The 25236-nt window shown below is 38.7% G+C and overlaps 6 protein-coding genes across 8 annotated transcripts in view; 3 read left to right on the forward strand and 3 right to left on the reverse strand.

The window, feature by feature from the left end:
- The window catches only part of LOC148723542 (uncharacterized), a 16823-nt gene extending 4162 nt beyond the window's left edge, over positions 1 to 12661 (reverse strand). The window contains exons 1-2 of one of the 3 annotated variants that reach the window (XM_088733767.1): positions 12521 to 12661; positions 2 to 109 (exon numbers count right to left, since the gene is read on the reverse strand). The gene's annotated coding sequence lies outside the window, so the exon portion shown is untranslated. Of the gene's footprint in view, position 1; positions 110 to 11495; positions 11849 to 12510 lie in introns of those variants that run through there. The other 2 variants (XM_088733765.1, XM_088733768.1) reach the window with 2 other exon arrangements.
- LOC148723543 (uncharacterized) lies at positions 1029 to 2584 on the forward strand. Its single transcript, XM_088733761.1, has 2 exons — positions 1029 to 1259; positions 1359 to 2584. The coding sequence occupies exons 1-2, from the start codon at positions 1149 to 1151 to the stop codon at positions 2421 to 2423; spliced, it is 1176 nt and encodes a 391-aa protein (XP_088589887.1). The 5' UTR covers positions 1029 to 1148; the 3' UTR covers positions 2424 to 2584.
- Positions 2592 to 6823, reverse strand: LOC148723544 (uncharacterized). Its single transcript, XM_088733759.1, has 3 exons — positions 6160 to 6823; positions 4400 to 6053; positions 2592 to 3924 (listed from the first exon to the last, which is right to left on the reverse strand). Exons 1-3 carry the CDS (start codon positions 6389 to 6391, stop codon positions 3156 to 3158), a joined length of 2655 nt encoding a protein of 884 aa, XP_088589885.1. The 5' UTR covers positions 6392 to 6823; the 3' UTR covers positions 2592 to 3155.
- LOC148723545 (uncharacterized) lies at positions 6810 to 9485 on the forward strand. The gene is made up of 2 exons (XM_088733764.1): positions 6810 to 7089; positions 7447 to 9485. The coding sequence occupies exons 1-2, from the start codon at positions 6968 to 6970 to the stop codon at positions 7940 to 7942; spliced, it is 618 nt and encodes a 205-aa protein (XP_088589890.1). The 5' UTR covers positions 6810 to 6967; the 3' UTR covers positions 7943 to 9485.
- On the reverse strand, positions 10188 to 11489 carry LOC148723546 (uncharacterized). Its single transcript, XM_088733763.1, has 2 exons — positions 10789 to 11489; positions 10188 to 10649 (listed from the first exon to the last, which is right to left on the reverse strand). Exons 1-2 carry the CDS (start codon positions 10960 to 10962, stop codon positions 10188 to 10190), a joined length of 636 nt encoding a protein of 211 aa, XP_088589889.1. The 5' UTR covers positions 10963 to 11489.
- Positions 12662 to 12864: 203 nt separating the features above from the next.
- Positions 12865 to 25236, forward strand: part of LOC111334600 (tyrosine-protein kinase Tec) — a 37810-nt gene continuing 25438 nt past the window's right edge. Inside the window, exons 1-11 of the mRNA XM_088733760.1 lie at positions 12865 to 13157; positions 17160 to 17267; positions 17868 to 17949; positions 20623 to 20766; positions 21905 to 21981; positions 22268 to 22390; positions 23016 to 23080; positions 23715 to 23771; positions 24241 to 24295; positions 24422 to 24486; positions 24593 to 24714. Of these exons, the coding sequence (XP_088589886.1) occupies positions 13002 to 13157; positions 17160 to 17267; positions 17868 to 17949; positions 20623 to 20766; positions 21905 to 21981; positions 22268 to 22390; positions 23016 to 23080; positions 23715 to 23771; positions 24241 to 24295; positions 24422 to 24486; positions 24593 to 24714 (1054 nt within the window). The 5' untranslated portion in view covers positions 12865 to 13001. The remainder of the gene's footprint in view (positions 13158 to 17159; positions 17268 to 17867; positions 17950 to 20622; positions 20767 to 21904; positions 21982 to 22267; positions 22391 to 23015; positions 23081 to 23714; positions 23772 to 24240; positions 24296 to 24421; positions 24487 to 24592; positions 24715 to 25236) is intronic.

Genomic DNA, 25236 nt, shown 5'->3' on the forward strand with positions numbered 1-25236 from the left:
CTCGTGGATGTCATCGTAACAACAGCCAAACACCATGGACGTTATTAGTGCACGTTCGGTTGCTATGTCGAGCATCTACGGAGGACTCTTCGCACAAACATCTAGCAAACTGAAAGAAACGATCGAAAACAACAATCAATCATTTGGAAAAATGAGTGAAGAATATGCAATATTCCGTTAAATTCCTTTTAAGGCAGAAATAATTCAGTGGTTGCTAAGGTATATTTAATCGAATGCACTTTCTTCCTAGTTACCTTGTGAGGGTAAATATTTCGTACCTTAACACCTCATGATTTAATGAGAATAGTGACTTCTGTATTAAACTTAAAAACTAAATGTCGCGTGTGGGTGCAGAGCGTGAGACAAATGAGAATTCCGCACTTGTACCCATCCTTCTGTTTTAAGTGCACCAGCTCGATGCAAGGCCAAGATAGAGAACGCCAGCCCGTTTTGGCGTCAGCGACCTCACTACAAATATAATGACAGGAAACTAAAGGGTTACTTTATTCTCAAAGTGACTGCCGTTTTAAATTGAAGGAACAGCTTTTTTCACTTACGACTTAATAATTTTACACTTGTTATAAGCACTGAAAGTAGACATTGCATGCCTATCATGTTCGCTCTTCTCTTGGCAGAACAGGGAAAGTCAATAAGTCATGTCTACATGACCGTAGTCTCGCTACTACTCCTACTACTACTACTGTAGTCTCGCTTTCGTATATTTTATGAAACCGCAGTACACATATATGATTTTCATTTATTCAAATTTATTGGCGGGTTCAATACGAACCAACATAATGACCTGCTCCCAGTTGGCTTGTTAGCTCAGTCTGTAGAGCACTGCACCAGTATCGCAGAGGTCATAGGTTCAAATCCCGTACGGATCTAAAATTTTTTCAGGCCTTAATTCCACCTACTAGATAAGTAGGGTTTATGACTGCGAAGAACGCTTTCAATTTTTAAAAAACGAGTTTCCAGATGGGATTTGAACCCACGACCCTCCGTGATCTAGTCGGATGCTCTAACCATAGTTAATTGAGGGGACTGGTTATGAAGCTCGGCGAAGAACAAAGGAGAGAACAAAGGCGCCTGAGTTTATGTTGCTTTAGCCCGTCACGTGACATTGACCGTGCACATTCCAAAACAACATGGCGGACGTGAACGATCTCTTTTTATTAGGAGACGATTTCGATGCCATTATTGATATACTAGAGGCTGAAGAAGTTGTGCAAGAGCAATTTAGTGAAGCAGTAAATGAGGTAAGATATAACAGTGTTTGATAATTCTTTATAAGGGCAACTTTGGACTTATAAAGCGGGTCAGTTCTAATCTCGAAATATATGTGCTTTCGTGAATAGGTCCAAAACAGCCGACTAATCTGCGACCTTTGCAAGAAAACGTACAAGAGCAAGGGAGGTCTGAAAAGGCACACATCCCTAAAGCACCAAGAAGACTCTGCGAGACAGGATGAAGAAAAAAGCGAGACTTTTACGGCTGAAATCTTGGCAAATATGGTCGACGAAGTGAAGCTCAAACTCGCTGATAAGAAGGTTTTCCCAAAAGGCTTAAGGGACGAGCTTAGATCGTATGTTTTTGTAAAACTTGGGGAACAAACATTGGAATTCTGTGAACTCCGAAAGACTTATGAAGGTTTAGTTAAAAATGGAGATGCTGAAAAGTTCTACACAAAGTTCTACTCAGCTGTGCCACTGAATGCCATGAAGTATTTCGAGGGATTGTCACGAAATGCAGCTACACTGCTATCTACCAAAGTTGCTGATCGTATGTTATCATACAGTAAAGAGAAGGCTGCTACGAGTACTCCTAATTTAGAAGCTACAAATGTTCCATTATTAGAGCAAGAAATGGCTGGGCTGCAATACCTTGGAGGTTATGTGCTTCATAAGTTACATAACAAGCATGTCAATTCAAAGATCTCTAAATCAGCAGAAAGTGAACAAGCGATTTCTTTACTGAAGACTGGGAAATGTAAAGCTGAGGCTGAAAATGTTAAAGACACTCAGAAACTCATTAACTGTTTGAATCGTGGGGTTTTGTGGAGTATCACAAAAAGTGCTCAAACAATATTTTTAAGAACAGAAAACTATTTTAGGGCTGCCACAGCAAAGTCTGGCTTACAGAGTATTGACATCAACAGTATCATAATGAAGTCTATTAATGATGTTGCAACAGTTTCAGCATACAACACATTGGTGTCTGATTCTGAACTGGTCATCTGTAAGAATGTTGGCAAGGACGTATTACAAAATATTGTTAGCTTATTTGTGAGAGTACGTTCCTTTTCTTTTGCCAAAGATGTGATACAGAAACATAAAATGAAAGCAAAGCAAGTTAAGGCTAAAGCACTTCGCAAGGAAATCATGAGAGCCAGTAACGATTGTGGAAAAGAAAGACAACCTTAGATCAGTTTAAAAATTTTTGAATAATATTGAATTGTTAAAGTTTCTGTTATCTTACACGGCATGTGTTGAATGTAAATACCCTATCATGATGTATAACATAGTCAATAACTATGGACTGATCAAGCACCAAAATAATTTAATATGACAAACACAGGTTTCAAGCTTTGGATATTTTATTCTGAATCTTCAATAATATATATATATATATTTAACAGTTATTACTGCTACCATATAATGCAACTGGCATGCTTGTTTCTTTAACAATTACAAAGAGGCATTGACCATTCAAGTTAAACAAACCACTGAATACTGCAAATTAAGACTGAATGCTAATGCAAGTATGAAAATGCAATATTTTTTAGGCAAAATTATTGTTTCAGGCTCAATAATATACCTGCAAAAATGTCTGCATGCTAATTGGCTTAGAGCATGTCAAATAATCCCAAACAGTGCAGAAAGTTGAAATTGAGTGCAGAAAGTTGAAATTAAATTTTTGTATGTATATTATTAACAAGTAATCGCATGTTTTTTTCGTGCAATTTGGAATAAATAAGCACTCGTAAATTTTTCAAAGTCTACAAATTGCACTCGCTCGTGCAATTTTGTTAGTTAAAAATTTACTTGCGCGTAGTTATTCAAAATCATGCGATTACCTATACATATTTATATATTTGTAAAGCATTTTGTGTCAATAGTAATGATATCTTGCATGGTTTTAGAAAAACTACATAATTACTGTTTACCCCTTTTGGGTAGAGGGTCATTAGAAATGTTATCCCATGCTCTGTTCTTATCTTTTCGACCGCGTGTATTCCCAGACTGGCATGAAATTGCTCGCTGCATCCTGATTGTGTTATCATTGTAGCCAAACATTCTGATATCAGGATTGTCACTCCTTCTGCCCAGCTTTCTTTGGTTGCCAAAATACTCCTCTGCAGGATCCTGGCAGAACCTTTCAGTTAGCACAAAGTCCATGCCTTCGTTCAACAGAAACCTTGTTGCTTCAACAACTGAATGGGTGGTTATCTTAAGGCCTTCGTGCGTCTGCCATGATAAGAACATCCTGCTTCTTTCATTCTGTGTGAAGTTCCCCGGTCTGTCTTTTGTGCTCTCCTTCCAGGCACTTAGATAATCAAGGAAATCTCCCTCAAGCCACAGAAATCTTGGGTCATCAATGGATGTGTATGGTGCAAGGAGTGGCTTACTCTTTCTCAGATGCTCGGTAGTACTGCGAACATTAAGGCAATCGAAGAATTGATCCATCATCTTACACAATCTTGCAGTCGCCGCTGTATCAGGGGTGCTGTAGGCCGTCATCACTGCTGCCACTGTTGCGCTTAGAACCTGAGCAGCCAAATTGACTCGCATGCAAGAGTAGGAGCTGAGTTTGATGTGCTCGTAGGTGATCTTGGGTAAAAGCTTCAACCCATTCTCTGCATCTTGGTAGTACAGTTGTGCTATGTGCTGCCATAAAACATATAGGCCATCATTCCACATATACCTGGGGAAACCAAATAAATAGCAATCAGTCAAAAAGTGACATAAAAATTATTTTATATCTTACAAAGTAATATATGCTTTAATAAAAATAAAATAATAAATATAAAAAATAGAGTAGAAAAATATATGTGAAGAAAATTTAATTTAATTTTCTGACTCATCTTTTTCAGAGCATCTGAGAATTTTTAGTGTTATTTATACAGTCAAACCCCTATTAAGCGGCCACCCCCTGTTAAGCGGCCAGTTATCAAAGTCCCAAATTTGTTGTCAGTATAATACTGTAAATGAAACCCCTATTAAGCGGCCAACCCTATTAAGCAGCCACTTGACAGGTCCCCGAAGGTGGCCGCTTAATAGGGGTTCGACTGTATTTTCATTCAAATTCAAATGTAGCTGGAATGGAATGTTGGCACATTAATAACAATGGATGACATCAGCATGAACAGCCCTTTAAGTCATGATATTATTATAATTACCTAGAACATTTTCCAGAACCAGAATGGTGTAGACAATTTCTTGTGGTCTTCATGAGATGAGGAGCATCTGAGAAGAAATAGATGTATCTGTGCGGAGCATACATGTTGGTCGTACGGTAGCAAACATCTTTCCCAGCATTGCCATCCAGATCTTCATGCATTCTATAGAACCTTCTGTTAGGAGATGCACCATCAGAAGTTGTGCCAATCACCCACAGGTTACATGTCATCTCCAGTATGCCTACAGCTTCCCAGAAGAGTGGCATCAACTGGTCAGCTGTAACACCATTAGTAGCAAAGTATGCAAGGTTGAACTTCAACTGTGTGCAGACCCCTCTGATGAGGAAAGCCAAAGCATGTGTTGCAAGCTCATCAACTTTCTTTAACAATCCAAAGTTAACATCTGGGTCGCCAAGGTCAACATAACCGATGAGTTCTCCTGTAACTTTGTCGAACACTAGATTGGACATGACCTTCATTTCGTCAAATAACAACACAACATACCGCTGAACATCAAAGTAGGAGTCTGTCTGGCCTTTCAGCTCCTCGATCACATTCTCATTAAATCCCCTTGTAGGTCTGATACAGTTGCGGTAGTCCTTGAGGGTACGCTGGCTCGGTAGAACGAGGATTTTACTTCTGCGTAGTTCTTCGTAGCAGGATGGCGACTTTGCAGCAAGAGATAAACAGTAGCGGATTATCATCGGATGATACCTCACACCAGTAGGGCTGCTCGAAAACAATTTCTTCTGTTGTTGCCAAAAGAGATTCATAAAAGGAGTAACATCTGATTTCCCAAGAATAGTGGCAAAATCATCACTCAACTCAGGGTCAACCTCTACACTTGATTTAGTAAGTTCAGTTCTCATTTCGTCCAGTTGCCGTTCAAGATCTGCACATCTTAGCCTCTGATTCTGCAGGGTCAGTTTAATACGCTCTGGTGCAGTTTTCGACACTGGAGCCTTGATGTGTGCAGGTTCTGCTAGCTTTCGTTGCTTTGCTTTCTTTGATAGGTCACTAGCATGGAGATATTGCAAACAGCTGCTGCAATACTGCTCATCAGCATGACACAGAACAGAACAACCACGAGACCTCCAGTATTGCTTGCTTGGAAACGAATCCAAGTTGTTGTCTTCTCTGTCAATGGACAAGGGATCCACAACCCTGGGAATTATATGGGGCAACACATTTCCAGTAAATACATTCGTCTCTACTCCAGGGCAAATCAAACAACGTTCCACATGTTTCACAAGGTCCGATGCTGTAATGTTGTTTATGGACCTAAAGTTTTTAGTGTAAAGTTCATGGTCTTCAGGTAGTAGCCATCCGTAAACAAGAATAGTAAAACCGAGGCTGTCATCGATTACTATTTCGAGCTCTGGAATCTGTAACGATGGCAGAATTTTCTTTAAGACAATCCTGTCCTCGAGTTCTTGTTGAGTCCACTCACTGAGAGTTTTGAGGGACTTGACACGTTTACACAGGTCTCTAAAATTCTTGTAGTATCTGGAACAACTAGTAGTCTCCTCGACAGTCACTACAACTTTTGGCGGCCTTCGAGTCGTCTTGTCCGTTTCGTGGCTTCTCTTTGGCATGTTCCGAACAGGTAGAGCCCCAAACATTGGTTTCTTCTTTGTCATTTTCGCCGTTTGAACTGGAAAAGTAAGAAAGATCATTAGAATGAAGCCCAAAAGAACAACAAGCTACCCCACTATGTTGTCATGTTACGATCAGCTTGTTTATCATTTGGCATTACTTACATATCTCTATGTCCTCAGGAGCGAAGTGCTTCTCGCATGTATAAACTCTGTCACCATCAATCTGTTTCTGGAAATCGCTATCAACTTCACGAGTCTTCTTTATCTCATTTAGCCACTCCAGTCTCCACTTCTTGTACTCGTCGTTTCTCGGGAAAGGCAGCTTCCAAATCCCGATTCCTTTCGTCCTTCTACACGAGCCACAGCCGAAAACCGCACAGTTATCGCCAGGCATTTCGCAATACACAAACACAAACTACTTCTCTAACTGTTCAACACCTGTGTGACCAATAAATCTTTTCCAATACGCTCTAAATTAACTTTAAGCTTTCACCGTTCGAGAACACGCGCACAGGCAAGCGACGCCATCTTGAAAATGTGTGCACGGTCATTGTCACGTGACCTTTAAAAACGTAAACAAAGACATAGTCCTTTGTTCTTCGCCGAGCTTCATAACCAGTCCCCTCAATTAACTATGCTCTAACCACTGAGCTACAGGAGACTCTAAGGTGAGCAAGGGTCAATTAGTGGGTATTGACTGGAACCGCATCACGCGGCTACACAGTCACGTTTCCATAGCACCGGAATTCTGTGGTCTAAACAAACCAATATGGCGTCCCTAGCGTGACACATTGTCGTTGACCCCGAGCACTTCAAGAGCTATAATAGCGCAATTTATCCTCCAATAATAGAAATAAGATAAAGAGAATCAAGATAACCTTTGGCCTTACTATTGAAGAGTATAATAAGCGGACAAAAGCACCTGGTGAGCAATAATTCGAGTCAAAACGCAACGGAGACGAAGTTTGCGATGGGCCAGTGTTTTCATCCAGATTGCAATCACACATCTGAAAGCCACTGCTGCCGATTCTTTTCGTTTCCAGACCAGAAAAAACATAAAACACTCTATGATAAGTGGATATCATTTGTAAGGTGAGTATTTTTCGAAAAATATATATTTCGATGCTGTACCATCGATTAGAAATAGCTGTTTTTTTTTTATCTCAAACTGATTCACGATTAGCTGTTTCTCTTTCTTGTCTTATTTGTTTTCTCGCGGCTTTGCCTTTCCTTGTCTTCAGTCTTGATCTAAGATTATTTAGTTACTAAAAAACTATATGATAGTTGTGAGTATCAAAGCTTTTACACTAACTAGTATTAAGTAACAAGCTCAGAGAAATACTCGCTTCGCATTCACGTCTTAGACTACAAGGTTAAGCATGTGACCAACTAAACTTTGGGTTTTTTAAGCGCAAGTATAGTAACTGCTTCAGTCTTTTTCTGTTATAGGAGAGGAGATAGAAAGCCCAGCAAACATTCGCGACTTTGCAGTTGTCACTTTAAAGATGGGCGAAAAGAAAATATGCCAACCATCAGTGACAGAAACAGGCACAAGCTGTTTGATAGTTTGGACTTGCTGCCAGGTACAGGACCAACACCTCCCAGTACACCTACCCCCAAGAAAAAACGGAAAGTGTCTGCCGAGCCCACGAAATTACCAACTGTAGCATCTGTGCTTGAAGAGATTAAAGAGAACTCTGAACCATGTTCCACTGAATGCTCACAAGAGGAAAAGACAAGTTCCAAAGAAGCTCTACTGTCAATAGAGCTTGATATGACTTCAACAGAACTTGCTAAACACAAGGAAATGTCAAGTTACTATAGTGCACACTACTCTGCTAAGAGCTTGAGCCCTGAGGTGATACGGATGGAGACAGGTCTACCCACTAAGGATGTTCTTGATATTGTTGTGGGATATGTTTCAAGATTCAAGGGTGTGAAATAAACTATTATGCTGGATGGAAGGTTGAGGGGATCACACTTGAGGACCAGATATTTATCACTCTGATGAAACTGAAACAAAATTATACCAATCTACATTTAGCCCAGTTGTTTTCATGCAGTGTTGCAACTGTTGCTAACATAGTACTAACTTTTGTCCATGTTTTGCATTCTCTCCTGTTCAAAGACATCATGACAACCGTGCCATCTAGAGAAAAGAACAAGATGTGTTTGCCATCCTCTTTCACTGAGTACAGCAGTTGCCGCATTGTGATTGATTGTACAGACATTGAAATTGCTGCACCTAAGCTCATGTCCCAGCAGAATGCTACAAATTCCAGCTACAGGGGAATGAACTCTTTCAAAGTCATTATAGGGGTTGCCCCAAATGGAGTTATAACCTATGTTAGTGATCTTTTTCCTGGCTCAGTCAGTGACAAGGTCATGGTTAAAGAGTCTGGGTTTTGTAAACATTTGAGTGCTGGTGATCTTGTTCTGGCAGACAAAGGTTTTCTCATCAGCGATGTAGTTCCAAGAGGTGTTTCAGTGAACATACCACCATTTCTCAACAATGGAAAGTTTACAGAGAGTGAGGCAAGGGCGACAAAATCAATAGCTCGATGTCGCATCCACGTAGAGCGCGCAAATGCAAGACTTAAGAGTTTTCGCATCCTTGGCTTCATCCCAGCATTTTTGAGGTGCCATGCTGACAAGCTATGCCAACTGTGCTCAGCTCTTGTTAATTTGCAGTATCCATTGATCAAGGATGGCTGCGAAGACTTTGAATTTGACTGAATAGAACTTTTTTTCAACTAAATTATAGTACAATGAGTTTTTAATATTATTTTTGTATTACTAGAAGCCCTACTGTAACAGATCAAATGGTATTGACATAGCTTTGGTCAAAAATATGATGTGGTCAGTTTTACATTTTTCTGATATTCATCTCCTTTATGTTCATTAATACAAACTACTATGTGTTCTGTGAAAATAGATTATAATGAAATCCAGTGACATTCTTAAATTGTCATTTCAACTAAATCCAGGTCAGGTGCATGTGACCAGTATGGAATTCTTTCGTCCAGTAGTTCCAAGTGTGAAAGTCCTGCTGGCTGAAAGGTTTTACTTTTGTGTCTGTGAAGCTGGGAGCCTGAGTCCAGGTGTATAAAACTAAAGCCACACTTAAATTAGCTTTAAGGGATGGTGAGAGGTAGTCAGAAAAAATAACCTGTGCTGCATGGATTTTGTTTTGGCTCCCTCCCCTTCCCTTTGCATTGCTATCCAAGCCTACTTAAGTGTGGCATAAGTTTTATGCACCTGGGCCCTGTTGAGTAACCAGGATAAGTGTTACCAGCTACCAGTAGCCATTGGTTGCAAAAAAAAATTGTTTAAGCTTGCTTTCAGGAAGAATGTAATTTATTATTAAGTTACTATGCTAAATGGAAAAATGTGGGTTCTTCATCTTGTGTCTCTATCTGAGTGTAGAATATGTAATGTTATATTAAGAAATTAATGTATGAAATTTAAAAAAATACCTTTTAACATTAGCTACTGCCTATTTACATTAGCTCCCACTCCCCCCCCTCCCCCCCACTTTGATTATGTCCAGCATCTGTGCACCACTTTTCAAAGTTCTCCCTCGGTAATCTTTGGGAATAGTTGATGAAAGTAAAAATCACTCAAGATAGTAATATTGTGCTCCCAAGATTCATCTCATTCAATCTTGATAACAACACTATCCTTTGTGGTCCATACAACAAAGTAGCAGAATTTGCGCTTTGTCAGGAACATCTGGCCTTGACACTGATGCCAGTAAACATATGTGGTAGACAGCGTATAATTCCCTTCCTTCTCCTCCAAGTAAAAGTCTTTGTGCCCACAAGCTTCCTTGATTGTCGCATTTCGATGTGTGTAGGGGCACTTACACTCAATCACCGAGTCGTCTCCCACAAGTCCATCAGGGGAAGCACCCAGAACTCCCGACTCGTGTAGCCAAAGGCCGGTCTGTACAGGTGTAAAGTTTGTGATGTTGGTGAAGGACTTCAGGGCCTCAGTCTCATTGTCCTGTCCCCATGCAATTGCTTTAACTCCACTCAAGTTGTATTCCCCAAGTAGTCGCTTGATAAGAGACGGTGTAACTCTTTTTGCCTGGAGGACGGAGCCAAAATTACTAGCAGTCAGGCGGCCTCTACGAGCTTGGTGCCATGCAGGGCTGTTTCGCTGGCCAGCCGTGAGGGTGCTCACAACATTTATGGTTCTCTAGCTAGCTCCTCTACTTTGGCATTCTCAATCAAGTACTCTAATTGTTTTTCCTTCGTAGATGCCATAAGGAAACCTTCTGAGTAAATGATATCCTCAATCGTCTTGATCGAGAGAGGGGTAGCAGGTTGTGGTTCGGGACTCAAGATCCAGCAGGTCCCTGTAAATTTGCCATAGCGCTTTAGTTCGCTGTACAGCCACATCCGATCTTCTCGGCTAGGATCGCGCGCCAAAGGGCTGTAATCCTTCTTCTTCGGTGGCGCTGGAAACATCTGGCTTGCAGACTGTACGCTTTCTGCCTTTCGCTTTCGTTTCCATTGGCATTCCAGGTCCGTCCTGCTAAGGTTATGGATGCCATAAATAAATATGGCTGCCGTGTGACTGCACTTGAACTCGCCGCGAGGACACTCGCATTCTGTGTTTTTTATTTCAAGGTTTTCATCGAGATAAATCTGATAAAAAGATAATTCGAAACAGACACGTAAGTTGCAATATATATTCCGCAATATAAACATTAAATTGGAGGTGAAATCGGGGTTGGGAGTTCTTCGAATTGAACATACGTGTTGTGATCCCAAATTGGCAACTTACTGTGACTTTGTAGTCCTTATTTTTCATGCTTGCTTGGACTTCACCTTTGATAACTCCCCTGGAATAAATAAAGCTTTGGACATGGTCGAATTTGAAGTGGTTTTCTCCGCGATCAAGCGATTTCTGCTCTCCAGAAAAGAAAGAAACGAGTGAGCATATCGATAAAGACGCCATGTTTGAAGTATGAGTTTAAACTGTTTAGACCAGAAAAAAATGCTGTCATGGCAACGTGACGTCACACTTTAGAAGCTCACTAACAGCATCACGCTGTCACATTAAAGCATCACATGCAGCCAACCAGCCTCCAAAGTGAGCATGTAAAGATGAAATAAACAATTTTTAAAAAAATTTTAAAAATCGAGTTTCCAGATGGGATTTGAACCCACCACCCTCTGTGATCTAGTCGGATGCTCTAACCACTGAGCTAGAGGAGACTCTATGGTGAGCAAGGGTCAATTAGTGGGTATTGGCTGGAACCGCATCACGCGGCTACACAGCCAAACATCATTCATACATTTTATGAAAGTGCAGTAAACATATATTATTTTCATATATTTACTGAGTCGTCGCCATCATAACGCATTCTAGTGGCTTAGTCAAAAATTGTCTTCGGTTTTTAAATGTCATTCTTTACGCGGGATTTCGCAATACTCGTACTCGCGGGTTTCATAATTTTCCCGCTGACCAAAATTACTGTTTACTCTTACCCTCGACGAACGCCTTCGATATGGCGTCACCCATATTTCAACACGATCTCGTTCCCGAATGAAGGATTATCATAACTTCCCAAATGTGTCAAAAGGAAGTATAATCATTCAACATCGAAATGACCATACATATATCTTATTAGACGTTTTGTTGTGTAGTATCGCTGATTATTATCCAACTACACTTCGTAGAGTACAAATAACGCCACAGACCAGTACAAATATCACGCGGTATTTGTACTCGTCTATGGTAGAGTACCGGTTAAACAGGTTTTCTCGCATCCCGCACGCGAAGAATTGGATTGTAGTTACGAAAAAAAATGCGGACAATTTGAATCATATTTCCGACAACGAAGAGTCAGAATGGCTGGCAAATATAGATCAAAGTTTATTAGATAAATCGAACGAAGAAAAACTGCTTGACGACCAGAAAATCTCTTCATTTAATAAAGAAAATAGAAACAGCAACGGGCGAATCAAAATACAAACAACGATACTGCACAACAAAACGTCTAAAAAGATATATGTATTTTTACGAGTTGTGCTGTATTTTAACGAGCCCATAGGGTGAGTCAAAATACAAATAACGAGTAAAAATACTCAGCGATACTATACAACAGAACGTCTAATAAGTTATTTATTATCCAACACGCCAAACTGTTGTTTCAGCGGGCGAATTTCACGGATATTTATTTACGGGGAGTGCGTGACAGGAGTATGCGAAGCGGAACGGAATTGGCGCGTTCTTGTGTTGCTGTTTCTATTTTCTTCATAAAATGAAGCAATTTTCTGGTCGTCAAGCTGATTTTATTCGTTCAATTCATCTAATAAGCTTGGATCTATATTTGCCAGCCATTTTGACTCTTCGGCGTCGGAAATATGATTCAAATTGTCCGTCACTTTTTTTTTTTCGTAACTGCAATCCAATTCTTCGCTGGCGGGATGGGAGAAAACCTGTTTAACCGGTACTCTACAATAGACGAGTACAACAAGTCGTATACAAAACAAGTCTTACATATCCATACACAAGTATTTTTGTCCGCTTCGGCGCGCCATAGGAAACATCCTTCTTCTTGTCTAGCGAACTGCTTATTAGTCTGCAACTCCGTAAACCAAAGAGATGCGTGGCCTAGTCTGAGCTTACAGCCATCGCCCGAAACACGAACTACTGGTTTCACGCTACGCCGCCATGTTAATTTCCGAAGAGTTTACAGTACGGTCGGGAGATGACATCACTACGATGATCGGAAAGTGCTAATCGTTCGGGTCTACTTCACGAAACGACAGTTTTTCCATTACGCATCGCGGTCGTAGGCCGCACACCACCTGACCAGGCCGAGCCCCCTCTCATGGTAGCAACCCATAATGCATCGTCTAGCGCAAATATCCCGTTGTTCCTTCCGGTTCCTTAGCTGTTCAAAAAATCATGGCTCTGCACATTTCAGAGGCGGACGAGGCAATAATGTCAACACTAACCAACTTCTAAACCCATAAACGTTTGACATCATGTACTTCGATCAGGGTGAAGAAAGAGAACTGAAAGTTTCTGTCATGTTGAAACGAGCTCAAGGAAGAAAGAAAGTCCTGACGTCTGTAAACTGGAAAGAGAGAGTTTTTGTGTTAACGCCTAAAACTCTTAACTATTTTGAAGGCAGTTCTGAGGTAAAATAAGGGTATACTTTTCATATGTTACCTTTTTAAACTAAGAACAGTATTATAGTTAGTTTACGTAACTCGTGATACTATTTTCTTGTATTTTCGATTGGATAACAAAACGCTTCCTGTTTGCTACTAATGCAACTCAATGTTATAACGGGAACCTTCATTCGAGGCTCTAAAGGTATTTGTGTTTACTATAAGGTGAAAAATCGCACACTTTATCTTCAAAATTCATCATCAATAATCAGCAATGAGTGCGTCAAATCAATCAAATTAATGTTTATATCGAGAGTGTATCCATGAAGTATTACGATATATTGATTTAATTTAGATTCATCATCTCTTTCATTATTGATGCGAATCCCCATGATTAGAATTTTATTAGAGAAAAGAAAGTATGTAACGTATCACACTGGCTACCTCATAAGCCAAGACTATTTTTAAGGAAGAGAGAGATACCATCTTTGAATTCTTAACTTCAAGATAAACATGTATTCTGTTTTGACAAAGACATCTAAAATTTATCAGTTTTCTGTCGGTCAAACCGTTAGGCACTTAACAGCAATGTGCCATAACAATGTAAGTAATATTTTAAAGGATATGTTATTTTAAAATTTCTGGTTTTGCACTTTAACGAGAGAAACTGAATTAGTACTAAAAAACTCTAACAGTAAAGAGAAAGTTCAGATCTTAGAGAGGGTCTTTTTAAAAAAATGTCAGTCAAGAAGTATTCTTTGTGCTCTTGAGTGTCACGTGTCTCTGAGATAAGTGTGTGTGATAGTAACAATAGAATTCAAGTCTTGACCCAATTTTGACCTTATGTTTGCCAGTGCTACTTATTGTTTGTTTGTGATTATCTTAGAAATTTGGCATTTGCACTTGATACACAATTCTGTTCTCTCCTTTTGTGATTTCTTCTGTGATTTTGTAACACATCATGTTATCATCCTTGTTTTTATTGTGGCTGCTGCCTGCTATGTATGGGGCTCGAAATTAAAAAATCCCTAGTTGCCTTTTGGTGACTATCAGAGAAAAAATGGTCACCAAATGCAAAGATGCAGTCACCAGATAGTACAAGAACAGAAAATCAGATTAGAGCCTTCTTTAATTGGCATAGTTGTTTGGCTTCTGGTAGATTGTGGCTGTGGTTGTGGGATGTGAAGCTCCAAAGACTTTTGCATGACAACCTTACCTTAAGCAGTAAGCAAAAAAAGTAATAACAACATTTCAGGGTTACTTCAGCAAGGATAATCTGTCACATTGCATGCAAGAAATCGTACAATACAAAGGCATGAAACATTTATCAAACATGGCGGATAGCTATTTAGTATCAGACCTCCTGTTCTCAATGTAAATCTGCTGGTCGGATTACACTGAGTTATTAGAGCGTGTTTTCGCTGGAAAAATTAATTACTCTTGAATTGAGGCCAGGAGTTTTGGCTTGTTTTGTTTGTTTTAGTTTTTCACAGGAAATTGACAACACAATCAACGGTTGGTTTATAGAGAAAAACGAATACTAAGTTTCAGGTTTTTTTAATGTTCCAAATTTATTCATAGTCACCAAAATGGTGACTAAACTCAAATTTTAAGTCACCAAGTTCAAATTTTTAGTCGCATTGATGACTGTATCGGTCACAATTTCGAGCCCTGTATGTAAGAGGTGAAGCATGGGAGGGGAACCATGGGGCTTTTAAGCCAGTCCCTTTTAATTATTATTATATTTCAAGTAAGTCAGGGCTCAACACTAACTTTTCAACTTACTAGCCAAGTGGCTAGTGACTTCTTAGATTTTACGACAATTTCAGTTTATTTACTAGCCAAACTGGCTAGTGCAAATCGAAAACCACTAGCCAAAACTGAATCTTCGAGTCTGAGGCTACTGGGCTACCATTAGTGTCGAGCCCTGTAAGTACTTTGATCATTATTATCATTATTATTGTTGCTATTATTATTATTAGTATTTGGTACAATGAATATATGAAAGGTCATATATTTTGAACTGCGGTATTAGATACATATGATGCACGATCCTCGCAGTAGAGAGCGCTATTTATGCAATAGCAAAAATCAGGCCTGTGTTGGTAGAGCGTTGCACTAGTATCGCAGAGGTCAGTGGTTCGAAACCCGTACAGGCCTGATTTTTTCAGGTCTTATTTTCGCTATTGCATAAATAGCGCTCTCTACTGTGAGGATCGTGCATCATACGTATCTACTACCGCATTTCAAAATATATGAACTTTCATATATTCATTGTCTCTGATTTATCATCACAGGTTTATTACGAATCAACTTAAGGGCCTGCTCCCAGTTGGCTTGTTAGCTCAATTGATAGAGCGCTGCACTAGTATCGCAGAGGTCAGTGGTTCGAAACCCGTACAGGCCTGATTTTTTTCAGGTCTGATTTTCGCTATTGCATATATAGCGCTCTCTACTGCGAGGATCGTGCATCGTACGTATCTAATACCACAGTTCAAAATATATGACCTTTCATATATTCATTGTATCTGATTTATCATCACGGGTTTATTACGAATCAACATAATGGCCTGCTCCCAGTTGGCTTGTTAGCTCAATTGGTAGAGCGCTGCACTAGTATCGCAGAGGTCAGTGGTTTGAAACCCGTACAGGCCTGATTTTTTTCAGGTCTGATTTTTGCTATTGCATAAATAGCGCTCTCTACTGCGAGGATCTTGCATGATACGTATCTAATACCACAGTTCAAAATATATGAACTTTGATATATTCATTGTATGTGATTTATCATCACGGGTTTATTATGAATCAACTTAACGGCCTGCTCCCAGTTGGCTTGTTAGCTCAATTGGTAGAGCGCTGCACTAGTATTGCAGAGGTCAGTGGTTAGAAACCTGTACAGGCCTGATTTTTTTTTCAGGTCTGATTTTCGCTATTGCATAAATAGCACTCTCTACTGCGAGGATCTTCCATCATACGTATCTAATACCTCAGTTCAAAATTTATGAACTTTCATATATTCATTGTATCTGATTTATCTTCACGGGTTTATTACGAATCAACTTCACGGCCTGCTCCCAGTTGGCTTGTTAGCTCAGTTGGTAGAGCACTGCACTAGTATTGCAGAGGTCAGTGGTTCGAAACCCGTATAGGCCTGATTTTTTTCAGGTCTGATTTTTGCTATTGCATAAATAGCGCTCTCTACTGTGAGGATCGTACATCATACGTATTATTAGTATTGTTAATATTAATATGAATGTCAGTTTGTCAATATATTTCATTGACAGCTGGTGGTTTATTAAAAATTGTCAGCATAGCTATAATTCTATAATTATATCAAACTATCCAAATTAATCCTTAACTGGATACCTTAAAAAAATTAAAGAACAATAGCTTGACAGAGCAATGCCCAATTACAACTAACTGAGGAAAGCCAAAATTGGATGTGGCTTTAATTGTTTGTTGAATGTCAACTAGTTAGTGTATTCTTGAATCATTGTTCTCTTGTGGAACCGGGTGAATACAAAATCATCTGCAACAATACCTTCAAAAATCACTATACAAATTGTTCTGTATTAGTAGCCAAATGCAGCCTCGGACTATCTATTTTTATGGTTGGTGTTTATTACTTGAAAACCAATTCAAGACAAATTTTGAGCTTGCAAGCATCTTAAAGCTCAAGTACTAGTTAAAAAAGTTCTATGGATGTTTTGATGAGAAACAGTTTGCACAGGTTCTCTCATTGTACGAAAGGTAGATTGAGCATGTGGTGGAGAGAATTGTTTTGTTTTTCCAAAGCAAACTTTTGACCATAGGAAAATTTTCATTTGTTAACAAAAACTTAACAAAATGTCACCCTTTTTCCAAGCAAAATGATGTGGAGTGCAGGTGAGAATCTTTTCACAAACTTTTGCACAAAAGTTCCATGAAACCTTGAAGGAACCAAAAATGAATTTTGGCAATTTTTGTTGGCAGTGCTTTTGCACAGTACTGTAATGTGTTCCCTATTTAGTTCTTGTTGTCTTCTTTCAGAAACGTGGAAGATGCAAGGGATCTATTCCTTTAAGCTCAGTAAAAGCAGTAGAGTTTGTTGATGACACAGCATTTGACCAAAACAGGAAGTTTTGCTACTGCTTTCAAGTGTGTACACCAATTTGTTTTAATATTTGTGAGTTATATTTTAGGAATTTTACCATCCTATTGATGCCACTAATTTCTTGGTATTTCATGGGTGTCCAAGCTCAGATTTGAACCAGCGCCAAATCTAACCTTAACTTAAATGTACCTCTGGTTGCCTAAAGTACTGTAAGATTTTGGTTGCTGTCCCAAAAAATTAATGAAGGAAAGAATGCCCACCCACCTGGTATATTTTTTAGTTTATAATTTAAAAGATAAAATGTACACTGAATACATTAGCAACTAACTAGAGGAAGTTGCAATTAGGGAAACAACATATCTGTTCAGATATCCTTCAATATACATGTAACCATATGATACATTGAAAGTAGAATCTGTTGTCAATGAGCACTTCATTTATCTCTAAGGTGTTTCCCATTTCAAGTACATTGGATAAGTACCTTCAGAAGGTGATTTAATTCCACACACATTGTGTGTAAACTTGATGTGAATATATGGTTGGGTAAACTTCAAGGTTTTATTATGGTTTCGCTGTAAGGGTGACCTTTAATTATTAGAGTATACCTTTGACCTTCACATTACTTCACTTTTTACTGTCTGTAGGTTGTGTATGATGACTTAGTCCTCTATGTAAATGCAAGAAGTGAACAAGAGAAGAAAGAATGGGTAGAGGCTATACAAGATGGTATGTATGGAGAAAATGTAGCAATTATTATAGTTGTCAAATGGCTTGGTTTGGTCAGATGATCATGTCATAGGCTTGACTTTTGGAAAATATCCCTCAACTGGTCTTTGATCCCTCCAAGAAGGTGAGCAGGCTCATTTCTTGAATTGAGAAGAAGACAATCAAGTGTAGCACTTATCACTACAAAGAAAACTCCTCAAAAAGTACTTGCAGCTACTTGCATTTGGGTAAAACATGTACAGAATGCTGAGATATCCATAATCCAAGTTGAAATCCGTAAAATTGATCTATTCTCAGGTGTTTGTTTGTTTCAGACTTAATCACACACTGAGGATTGCCCTATTTACAAACACATTTTGTCAAAGAATGTGGATTCTATCATTATTTGATAGGTTTTGTTAATTACAGTAAGATGAATAATTTTGATTAAAAGTGTACACAAAATGCAAATATGTTGGACCAGTCTGAAGGCCCAAGTGCAGTTGCATGAAAGCAAGGCTAGTCAGTCCTCATAGTTTTGTTTTGAGAGTGCATACGAGTGACGCTGTTCCTGAATATCATCAAAAGGGAAGAAAATTTTATACAGGATAGAAGGTTTCGATGTTTGAGATTCCCTTTTACACTCTGAGTAATAAACAATGGATCCATGCAATTTGTTGAGGTGAAGGAAAGAAGTTGGCAATTGTAGGGGGAACTTAATGTTTGTTTGCAGGATTTCAGGTGAGAAGAGGTAAGAAAATGTTTAGACCTACAAGTTAATTTTCCTTCAAATGCGTTACATCTGATTCTGACAAACTTTTACAATGTGGCCTTCCAAATTAACCCATTAATGGCCGCAGCTTTTGTGGAAAACTGTGTTTTGAAGCTAGTCGAGCAGATTTTGGGTCACTGTTGTGGTTTTAAAAGCTCAAACTTACCAAAAACCACTTGACAGCTCGTGCACTTGACGGCCTTTCGATCCAAGTGCAAAATGGCGGCCTGAAAATCTCGGGCACACGCAGAGAGCAAAATTTCGACATAGTTTTTGGGTTGAAAAGTCATGCCCCACTTACGACTTCTACTTTTCTCTCTTTCTCCTGCCCTTTTTTTCCCCTCTCCTTTCCTAAAGTTTCTCCTCACTTGCTGGAAATTGAGTAGGCTTCATTTTGGTGTAGAGATTTTTCAGAAACTACTCATTATTTTCAAAGCACATGCTCGGAAAGGTAGGTGGGTAGTGAAACACGATTTTCGTGCAGATTTTCAGGTCAAAGTGACACGGTTTTTTGGCTATTTCTCCAATCTCCTCCACTCAATTGCACTCATTCTGGTATCGTCAAAAGATATTTTCAACCTGTTCAAGTAGGTGCTCGAATTTGTGCTCCAGGGCTAAAAGTGATGACGTCACAGGGCGTAGAAAGGGTGTGGGTCCCCATGGGTGCATACAGGCGCACTGGACGTCAATGGGTTAAGCCACTTTCACAGCCATAATCAACTTTTGGAACAGAGCTGAGAATGGAGAAATATTTGCCCTTGAGGTACCTTGAGAGATGTTCTTGAGGACTTCAAGGATGCTGACTCCAAGGATGAGGACAACATTACATCTACCAAGAAGGGATGCCTCCACAAGCTTAACCGGGTGAGGAATTTTCATGTCACCTAGGAAGAGACTTTTCTGAGTGCCACTGAATACACTTGTATGGCATAGCACAGTGTTAAAGTTTCTGTCAGCATCAGTTGTAAAGTGTTCAAGAGAAAATAATCAAGATGTCACCTTGTCACTGTCATTTGGCTCAAAATTATCACTCTTTTCATAGGGACAGTTGAATTGACTTTCACTGTGATTCTAATATAGCATTTGTGACTTGTGGTTTCATTGCAAGTGGTTTCTTTTAGGAGGAACTCTTCTTTTTCTTGAGGGAGATGCTAACTAAGCAGATCAGCTGGGAACACTATGGGCACAACATAAACCTGCCTATTTGCAGATTTTCTGCTTGCCTTGTTGCAGCAAACAAACTGTATGCCCCTCAACAGTTATGAACTCCTTTCCTTTGTCCCAAGAAATAACATGGATCCACTGGTTTCCTCTCAAGGGCAAAGAAGGAACCTGAAAAAAAACTGAAAACTAAAACTGAAGATTTTCTCCCATTTGTTGGCATCCAAGAACCCAAAATTTTAGGAATAGGGAAATACATGTTGCAGAATATGTGGATGACATCTCATTACGGTAAAACAGCCATGCTTTAAAACCTGACTAGCCTTGCTTCTGTACAACTCAACCTGGGCCAACTAACTAGTCCACCATATTTGTATTCAGTCTATAGAAGATGTTTACATCTATTTCAGTCTTAAAAAAAAAAAAAAAAAAAAGAGGAAAAGAAAATTTGCTGTCAAATTAATTGACCACAACACAAGTATAAAGTTGTGTCTTAAATTTTAGTGATGATTTGACAATGATATCTGAAGTTATTAACTTAAAGATAGAACTTCAAAGCATTTCATTATGGTAATTACATAATTATTATGTATTCCTAGAAAATGACCTTACAACCCCCCCCCCCCCCCCCCTGAAGAGGTACTGAAGTCAGGTACCTGAAGATAATAACGAGGTGTCCTTGCTCAGGTCAAATATGATATACGAAAAAGTTTTATTACAACATTTCTGTTGTAATGTTCTTTTGTTACCTTTATTGTAAGAGTGCCGTTGTAACAAGTTTCTCCTTTTGGAATATCATCCTGGAGTATTTATCAATAAATGGACATGCTGTGAAGGCAAAGAAAAGACCACTCCTGGCTGCAAGGAATCCTTTGCTGCACAAGAGAGAAATGGCTATCAAGGGGGTGTGTTGTTCACTTTAATAAAGATTACTGCTGCCAGTACCAATGATAAATTGTTGGATTATAACGTGAACAACCAAGTACTGGAGGTCGAGGTTTCGAGCCCCGGCCAGACCAACACTCAAGGTCTTATGATAATTGAGAAGAATATGCTGCCTTTCTATAATATCAAGAAACGGTTAGATATTCTAGTCTTCTCGGATAGGGACAAATAAATGGAGGTTCCGTCTCCTGCAGGGTTAGGGGTAGGAGACGTTAATTTCCTATGCACGAGATTACTGTGTGATGGACGTCCTCCCCTGGGGTGGGATGGGTGGGTTACTGGGTTACACTGCCTGTTTTAGGGGTCAAAAGCAATAGAAAACATCTTTTTGCCCTAACAGTCCTAAGGAGAAAGATAATCTATCATACATTCAGGAGAAGGTGTAGTCTGATCGTCCGGGTGAGTGTAGTCCTGAGAAGGACTGTTGTCGGTGGCAGTGACTGACGTTTCGACAACCTGTGCGGAAGTCATCATCAGAGTCAAGTGAGTGATTGTTGTCAGTAGAATGTTCTTATTCCAGTTCGTGTGAAATGATCGGTTGTTCATTTCACACGAACTGGAATAAGAACATTCTACTGACAACAATCACTCACTTGACTCTGATGATGACTTCCGCACAGGTTGTCGAAACGTCAGTCACTGCCACCGACAACAGTCCTTCTCAGGACTACACTCACCCGGACGATCAGACTACACCTTCACATGTTACCCCCGGGTTCAAACCATTTACTGCAATACATTCAGGACATATGAACTCAAAATGCCATTGATGATTTCAATACATTTGGAACAAAATTGGAATAAATTTGACTTAATGGGTGATTATTCTTAGTTTTGTTTGAGTGGTTCTGGCTAAAGTGACCACTCAATATAAGTAGAACACAACACAAACAGGCCGTTGGGATTGGGTGAAGGGTGACAACAGCAGTTTGTTATAGATGACTGCTTAATAGAGGTGAAAATAACAGTACCTTTGGGGAAAAAATTTTGGGACTTTGACAACGGACCACTTAATACAGAGTGACAGCTCAATATGCTGTGGGGTTCTTAATATAGGTTCGACTGTATTATGATTGTTTTACTTTGCTAATACTGCAGGTAGACGTTACACAGAGAATTCAAGGACATCACATTTCATAGCTTCCCAGCCCTTACCTCCTATTCCTCCTACATCAGTGAGTATCCATACTGATACTTTTGGTGTAGATTTTAACCTTGTCTTTCAATAATCCTCTGAAGAACCAAATTTTTATCTTAAATTCTTTACTATTCATGACAAGGTTTTATTTGATTATTTGATATGATATTGAAGTTATCTATTATCAACTAAAGCCAATAAACTTGATGGTTATGCATAATGAAGAGCTTTACTTTCAGTTTACTATTTTCAATGCAAACTTAACACAAACTAATTTTTTGTATTCTGGTCTTGATTTACAATCATGTTACAAATGAATTCAGGGTGAAGGACAGCCTCAGCTGGAACAGAAAGCAAAGAAAGAACAAGGAAAGAAACCACCTGAAGTTGTTGTGGCCATTTATGATTTTCGTGGTGCTGAACAGGGGGATTTATCACTCCTCAAGGTTACTGTACACCTTTAGTGCCATTATTAGTAACACAGTATGCTTATTTGAGATGTTTTATTTAAATACAATCAGATACACACATTAAGAATGCTTCAAAATAGCTTCAGCGTCCCTTTAGGGTGAACAGTTCACATTATTGACACAGCTGTTAAATGAAATTATCTTAATTTTCATGAGTTTCTCGTCAGTAGCACTTTGATTTTAACTTGGAAACTGTTTTCTTTTTTTGTTTTTGTTGAGACACAATTCAATCCCACACTTTGTCTCTCCATCATAAGTTTCCATATCCCCAATAATTACTGAATGATTTCCAGAATATTGAGATGTTGTTACAAATAACATTCTAAGGTTACTTTTGTGCTTAATATTTACCTCTCTTTAACTTTATGCCATAGAAACTTAGCATTAAAACTAATTAGCTTCTACATGGCTGTTGAACACAGGTCACATGACTAGCCTCTTTCACTACAAGCTTGATTTAACTAATAGTACCTCAATTTCATTTAATAAGTACCCATTTCATTTAATAAGTAGGGTGATGTAAATGAATGCTTACCAAAGAGTATTGGTATAAGAGTGAAATGGTATTGATATCTGTTTCTTTCCTGTTGTTTTCTTTCAGGGAGAGAATCTTACTGTTATTGATAAACAGTCAGATCACTGGTGGATAGCCAAAAACTCAAGAGGGTTTGTTTCTTTGTTAGCCCTCAATTACTTCAAGTAACTTGGGCCAGGTGTTAGATGGTAACCATGAGGGACACTGTCTGACCTAGATATACCTTTGTGCAAAAAACATGACACTTTAATCACAAATTAAAAATATCATCCCATGGACAGAGAGCTAATTTCCCAGTCTCTCAAGTAGCTTGCTAATTCTCCTACTGCCATGAAGATTTTAACAGTTTTATATTATGTGCGTCCATTTGTACAACAGCAGCCATACAGAAGAGACTGAGATGAAGTAGTAAAACAAAAATATGTTAGGGTGAGATTGTGGGGGAAGTGAACCAAAATCAGAATCATACTTCAGACTTCTATAGGCTGCCGTTTTGAGATGATCAATATATTTAACTTCATGAAATCTTTTGAGTTGGATGTGAAAATGTGGATCTGTATGTTACATCTAAACTCACACAACTTTATTATCAACTGTAATGTCTCAGAAAAGAGTAGTTTATTTCATGTAGATGTTAAAGCTATACATGATGAAGCGAAGGTATGACTTGTGGCTTTGTTACTAGCAGTGATTAGAGTAAGTCCTTCTTTCATGTGAGGCAAATTATGATTTACATAATATTACAAAACAAATATTTGATTTTAGGGAACAGGGTTACATTCCTAGTAATTATGTTAGAAGACAAGGGTTGGAAAGTGAAAGGTTTGTTTTAGTTTAGTATTTTTATTTTGTTTTTGCATCTGTGCAATTTTATATCCCCATGGAAATTAAGGACATTATGAAGGGTGTGATCTCTGATTGTGATCACCCTATGATGATGGGTAAAAAGTGTTTATGACTGCACTGTAATCATGGCATGACCACCAAACAAATTGTAATCAGAAAGCACCAGATTAGGAGCAATACCAGATTGAGTACCTTGTAAACAACAGACAGGTTTCTAAGGATCTCTCTTGACTTTTGCCCCACCTATTTAGGAGGAGAACAAAAATTATATCTTCTAGTTTCTTTTCAACACTTTGGAACTCTAAATGATTTAAAAAAGGCAGAGGAATACTGTTTTCTTCAAAAATGTATACCATAGTCCTTAAAGGGTAAAAGTTAGCTTTGGGCTTCTTCTTGTAATAGCTAATAATGGCACAAATGACTTGTCATTTTCAATTGCTTCTAGTTGGTTTCAGCCTGAAATGTCAAGACAATTGACTGAGGACATTTTGAAGAAAGAGGTGAATACATGGTTGTTTCCTTGACTTTCTGTACTGGCCTCAGATTTTTCCATATGCAAATATTAAGTTCTTTACCTTAAATTATATATGGTGTACTTTTAAATTAATAAAATATCTATATTTCAGGAAAAAGAGGGTTGCTTTCTGGTTCGTAATTCAAGCAAAGAGGGAATGTACACATTGTCAGTTTTGTGAGTGCTGTTGTTTTGGTTGCATTTGATCTAACAGTGTACTGCCTTAAATACATTCATGACTTTTTTTTATGTATTGCTTTATTTTCTTTACTGTTTTTTTAAGGCATGGTGATCATGTTCGTCATTACCACATCAAAAAAGATAATGGACAGCTCTACATATCAGACAGACATAGATTTCCTACTGTGTCTGAACTTATCAACTATCATCAACATAATAGTGGAGGTACTTTCTTATCCTCTTGTTAATTACACAGTTAAAGTAGTAATGTTTTAGCAGCATATCACTTTCATGTTAAAGTAAAATTTCAATTGTTGATGCTGTAATACTTTTTTCAATTTTTCTACAACTGTCATTTATCTCCCCCCTCTCCCCATTTCAATGTTGCCTAGTGTTGACAAAATGGTGATTAATTTCTTGCAACGTTGTTTGGGGGAAAGGGGAAACTTTTGGTTAAAGGTAACGAATCCAATCCTGCCAATGTGTCAGCTAATGTATTGGCTGACGTGTTGGCCACCGTTTATCCTTATAACGTATAAGATGCATCGGTGGTGTGTTAGTGGTGCGTCAATGACTTTGTTTGGGCCTTATTAATCTAAAGTAATAGCTTCCTTTTCCACACTTAACTGTAATGTCCTCTTTGGAAAACTTTCACTAACAATATGGAAATGAATAATTTGCTTTTGGCGGCCACCTTGTCTGTTGTGTTATTAGAACTCAGTCCCCACTCGGTTATCGATCCTGAAT

Source organism: Stylophora pistillata, chromosome 9 (genome assembly GCF_964205215.1).
Source record: "Stylophora pistillata chromosome 9, jaStyPist1.2, whole genome shotgun sequence".
NCBI lineage: Eukaryota > Metazoa > Cnidaria > Anthozoa > Scleractinia > Pocilloporidae > Stylophora > Stylophora pistillata.